This window comes from Mangifera indica, chromosome 17 (assembly GCF_011075055.1).
Source record: "Mangifera indica cultivar Alphonso chromosome 17, CATAS_Mindica_2.1, whole genome shotgun sequence".
Lineage (NCBI taxonomy): Eukaryota > Viridiplantae > Streptophyta > Magnoliopsida > Sapindales > Anacardiaceae > Mangifera > Mangifera indica.
Window position 1 is genome coordinate 10984809 of NC_058153.1, and position 4684 is coordinate 10989492.

Sequence of the window (4684 nt, forward strand, 5' to 3'; positions counted from 1 at the left end):
AAAATTTTTTTAAGTTAAATAACAGGTTTTATTTCAACTCTAATAAAAAATTTTATTATAATGATAAATATTTGAGTTTTTGAAATATAAAATAACCAATTTTTTAACTAATTGAAGGAAATGAGGTAAAATTTTAGTTTTTTTTTAATTTTTTTAAGTTAAATGGCAGGTTTTATTTTAACTCTAATAAAGAATTTTATTATAATGATAAATATTTGAGTTGTTGAAATATTTGAAATAACCAAAACTTGAGTGAGAATAAGTCTTTTGGCCAATTAAAATCATCAATTATTTTCTTAACTTATATAATTTAGTTTAAATTTCGCTTGGTTGTAACATCACTCATGACGTTACTGGCGGAATTAACACGAAAGTAGCCTCAGAAGCCAGGATGAGCGATTATATAAATCCTTGGAAGAACTTCCCTGTTGATTAGTTCAATTTCTTTCTTCTTTGAAACCACAAACTGCAGCTACTTTTAGTTGTATTTCTTCTTTCAAACCTTAATTTGCATCCACTTTTCTTGTATTTCTTCTTTGAAACAACAATTTACAGATACTTTTACTGCCACTTCTCATGGCAGAAACTGCCGTGAAGTTTGTACTCGACAAGCTTACACCATTCTTCTCAAACGAAGTGCAAATGATGAACGGTGTTCATGAAGAAGTTGTTTATGTGAGAACAGAACTGGAGCGCATGAAGGTGTTCTTGAGAAGCGCCGATTGTTTAGAAGAAACCGACGAAGAAGTCAAAATTTGGGTGAAGCAAATCAGAGATGTAGCTCACGATATCGAAGATGTTTTAGACGAGTTCACTCTCCTTCTTACTCACAACCACGGCGATGGTTTCTACGGCTTTCTTCACAAGCTTTCGTGTTGTGTCAAGAACACGAAGGCCCGTTATCGAATAGCGTATGAAATCCAAGGCATCAACTCAAGAATCAAAAGTATTGACGAGGGACAGCTCAGACTCCGTAAAAAATTCCGAGCAGCCAAACAGGCTGGTTCGAGTTTGGCGAATTCATGGAATGACCGTCGTGGGGACGCTCTTCTTTTGGACAAGACTGACTTGGTTGCTATTGATGGGCCTAAAGAGAAAGTGGCTGAGTTGCTAGTGGGCGGTGGCTTAGGCCGTCAAGTGGTTTCTCTGGCGGGGATGGGAGGAATGGGAAAGACAACTCTAGCGAAACAAGTCTATGAAGATAGACAAGTTAAGAAACACTTCACTATCCGTGCTTGGATCACTGTTTCCAGAAGCTTCAAGATGGAGGAGGTTTTTAAAGATATGCTTAAGCAGCTTTTTCAAGCAGTTAGGAAATCGGTTCCGAAGGCTGTGGAGGCGATGAGTAGTGATGGGTTGAAGAAAATAATAAAGGAGTTTCTTCAGCAAAGGAGGTATTTGATTGTTCTTGATGATGTGTGGCATATAAATGATTGGGATGCGGTGAAATATGCTTTGCCCACTAACAATTGTGGCAGCCGAGTGATGCTCACTACGCGTAAAGTTGATTTAGCCTTCACTTCTCGGTTGGAATCCGCAGGTTGGGTCTATAATTTGCAGCCAATTCCTCCTGAAGAGTCCTGGATTCTTTTTTGCATCAAAACCTTTCACGGAAAAGCTTGTCCTCCACACCTGGAGGGAATTTGTAGGTGTATTTTGAAGAAATGTGAAGGACTTCCTCTTGCGATAGTGGCGATTGGTGGGGTTTTGGCTGCGAAAGATAGACGAAGGATTGATGAATGGGAAATGGTTCATCGGAGTCTTGGTGCTGAGATTGATGGCAATGACAAACTCCAGAATTTGAAGAAAGTGCTTTCACTCAGCCTCAATGACTTGCCATGCCATTTGAAAGCATGTTTTCTTTACTTGAGCATCTTTCCGGAGAATCATTTAATCGAACCAATGAGACTGGTTCGGTTGTGGACGGCAGAAGGATTTGTTGAAGCGAAAGAAGGAAAGACAGTGGAAGAAGTTGCGCAGGAGTACCTCAGCGAGCTCTTGAACAGAAGCCTGATGCAAGTGGTTGGAACAACAAGCGATGGAAGAGTCAAGGCCTGTAGAATCCACGACTTTCTGAGGGAAATCATTAAAACAAAGTCCAGAGAGCACAACATTTCAGCCATAGCTAAAGAACACATGAATCAGAACACACTATGGCCAGATAAAGTTCGACGATTATCAGTTCACAATACACTACAAAATGTTCAGCAAAACAGGTTTGCCAACGCTTCTCAATTGCGTTCTCTGTTCATGTTTGGGATGGATGAAAAACCACGCTTGCACGCACTTTTTCCAAGTGGGTTCAAGCTTCTAGGCGTCCTGGACATGCGAGGCACACCAGTCACAAAATTTCCCATTGAAGTTATGAACCTGTATTATTTGAAGTACCTGAGCTTGAGGGACACCAAGTTGAAAACGATTCCAAGATACATAGGGAAGCTTCAGAACCTGGAGACCTTAGATCTTAAACATGCCTATGTCACTGAATTGCCATCAGAGATACTCAACCTCAAAAAGCTTCGTCATCTCATGGTTTACCGATATGAATATGAGACTTTTACTGCTTTTAAATATGGATTCAAAAGTATAGAGAAGATTGGTGTTCTTCAGTCTTTACAGAAACTCAGTTTTATCGAGGCAAACCATGTTGGGACGCTACAAGAGCTTGGCAAATTAACTCAACTTAAAAGACTCGGAATTATAAAGTTGAGAAAACAAGATGGGAAAATGTTGTGTTCGTCTATTGAACATCTGACAAACCTTCGCGCATTATCGATAACTTCAACAGAAGAAAGCGAGATTATTGATCTTCAGCACCTTCACCATCCACCTCAGCTCCTTCAAAGAATCTACTTAGTTGGACGGTTGGAGAGTTTTCCTCATTGGATAACTAATGTTCACAGCTTGGTGAAAGTTTATCTAAGATGGAGTAGATTGAAGGAGAATCCGCTGGTGTTTCTGCAAGATCTTCCAAATCTTGTTCATCTCGAACTGCTTCAAGTATACGATGGGGACATGCTCTGCTTCATGGCCGGTGGGTTCAAGAAGCTGAAGCAACTAGGTTTGGAAAAGTGTGAAGGGCTGAGATTTGTGGAAATACAAAAGGGAGCAATGCCGTGCATTGAAAAGCTTAGAATTCAGTGGTGTAAGTCGTTGCAGAAGGTGCCGCTGGGAATTGAGCATCTGAGCCAGTTGAAAATGGTAGAGTTTTTTGACTTGCCACATAAATTGCTGAAGACGATTCGTCGAGATGAAGGAGGTGAAGATTATTGGAGGGTTGCACACATTCCTAAAGTGAATTCAACCTATTGGATAGACGGGAGATGGGAAGTTTACGTAAGATTTCATCAAGATGAGCAATTAAAACCAATCAACGTAGAGGGTTTAGTTATGAGTTATAAAATAACGAGAGAAATTAGTTTAGGGTTATAGGAATATTTGAAGTGTCATGTTGATCGAATTCGTAAAATTTTTAAAGTTATTAGTATTGGAGTGATAGGTCTTCTCAACTTCCTTGAATGTTGGTTTTCAAATGATAAAATTATTCTAAGAGGAAACTTATCAATATATAATAAATTATTAAACCTTATATAAAATGAATAAATCTTAAAAATCACATTAATATTGTCTGATAAAATCATTATAAATAAAATATTAAAGATTTATGCTTATTAATTAGTTAAGTTCATTTATAAATCATCATTAAACTATTTAATTACACTAAAATTATAATTAACATAAGCCAATATTATTACAAAAAATTTCAACATTCTTTAACTCAGTTAATATTAATTATTTCTATTTTATTTTTAAGGAAAAAACAATTTTAACTCCTTAGCAACTACCATTTTAACTTTAAAGGTTATTTTTAGGAAAATTATAAAAAATGGCCAAAATACCCTCCCACTAAGCAAAAATACCCAAAATCACTATTCCTAACAAAAATGCCCATGACTTTTTCTAAAATACCAAAATTACCCTTCCCCTCATTTATATAAACCCTTCTCACTCATTATGAGGGGTTAAATGAAATTTTATTAAAATTAGAGGGGCATTTTGATATTAAACATTATAAGAGCATTATACTTTTTCTAAAATACCAAAATTACCCTTCCCCTCATTTATATAAACCCTCCTCACTCATTATGAGGGGTTAAATGAAATTTTATTAAAATTAGGAGGGCATTTAATATTAGGGGTTAAATGCCAGATTTCCGAAAAAAATTTCGATTGTTGCCACTCTAGGGTATTTCAATTTTTAGAACTCGAATTTCAGTTCCATTTTTTCGAATTTCACCGTTTTACGATATATCGACACATATTTTTCAGATTTTCGAAGAATTTTTCGATTGTTGCTATTCTAGGGTATTTCAACTTTTAGAATTCGAATTTCAGTTCCGTTTTTTTGAATTTCACCATTTTACGATATATCGATTCGTATTTTTTGAATTTCTAAAGAATTTTTTGATTATTGCCATTCTAGGGTATTTCAACTTTTAGAATTCGAATTTTAGTTCCGTTTTTTCGAATTTTACCGTTTTACGATATATCAATTCGTATTTTTCAAATTTTCGAAGAATTTTTTTATTGTTGCCATTCTAGCGTATTTCAACTTTTAGAATTCGAATTTCAGTTTTGTTTTTTTGAATTTCACCGTTTTACGATATATCAACTCATATTTTCC

General features: G+C 36.0%; 1 protein-coding gene across 1 annotated transcript; it reads left to right on the forward strand.

Annotated features, from left to right (window-relative positions):
* The first annotated feature begins 576 nt into the window (after positions 1-576).
* LOC123199961 (disease resistance protein RPM1-like) lies at positions 577-3443 on the forward strand. The gene has a single exon (XM_044615023.1). It carries the CDS (start codon positions 577-579, stop codon positions 3430-3432), a length of 2856 nt encoding a protein of 951 aa, XP_044470958.1. The 3' UTR covers positions 3433-3443.
* Positions 3444-4684: the final 1241 nt, after the last annotated feature.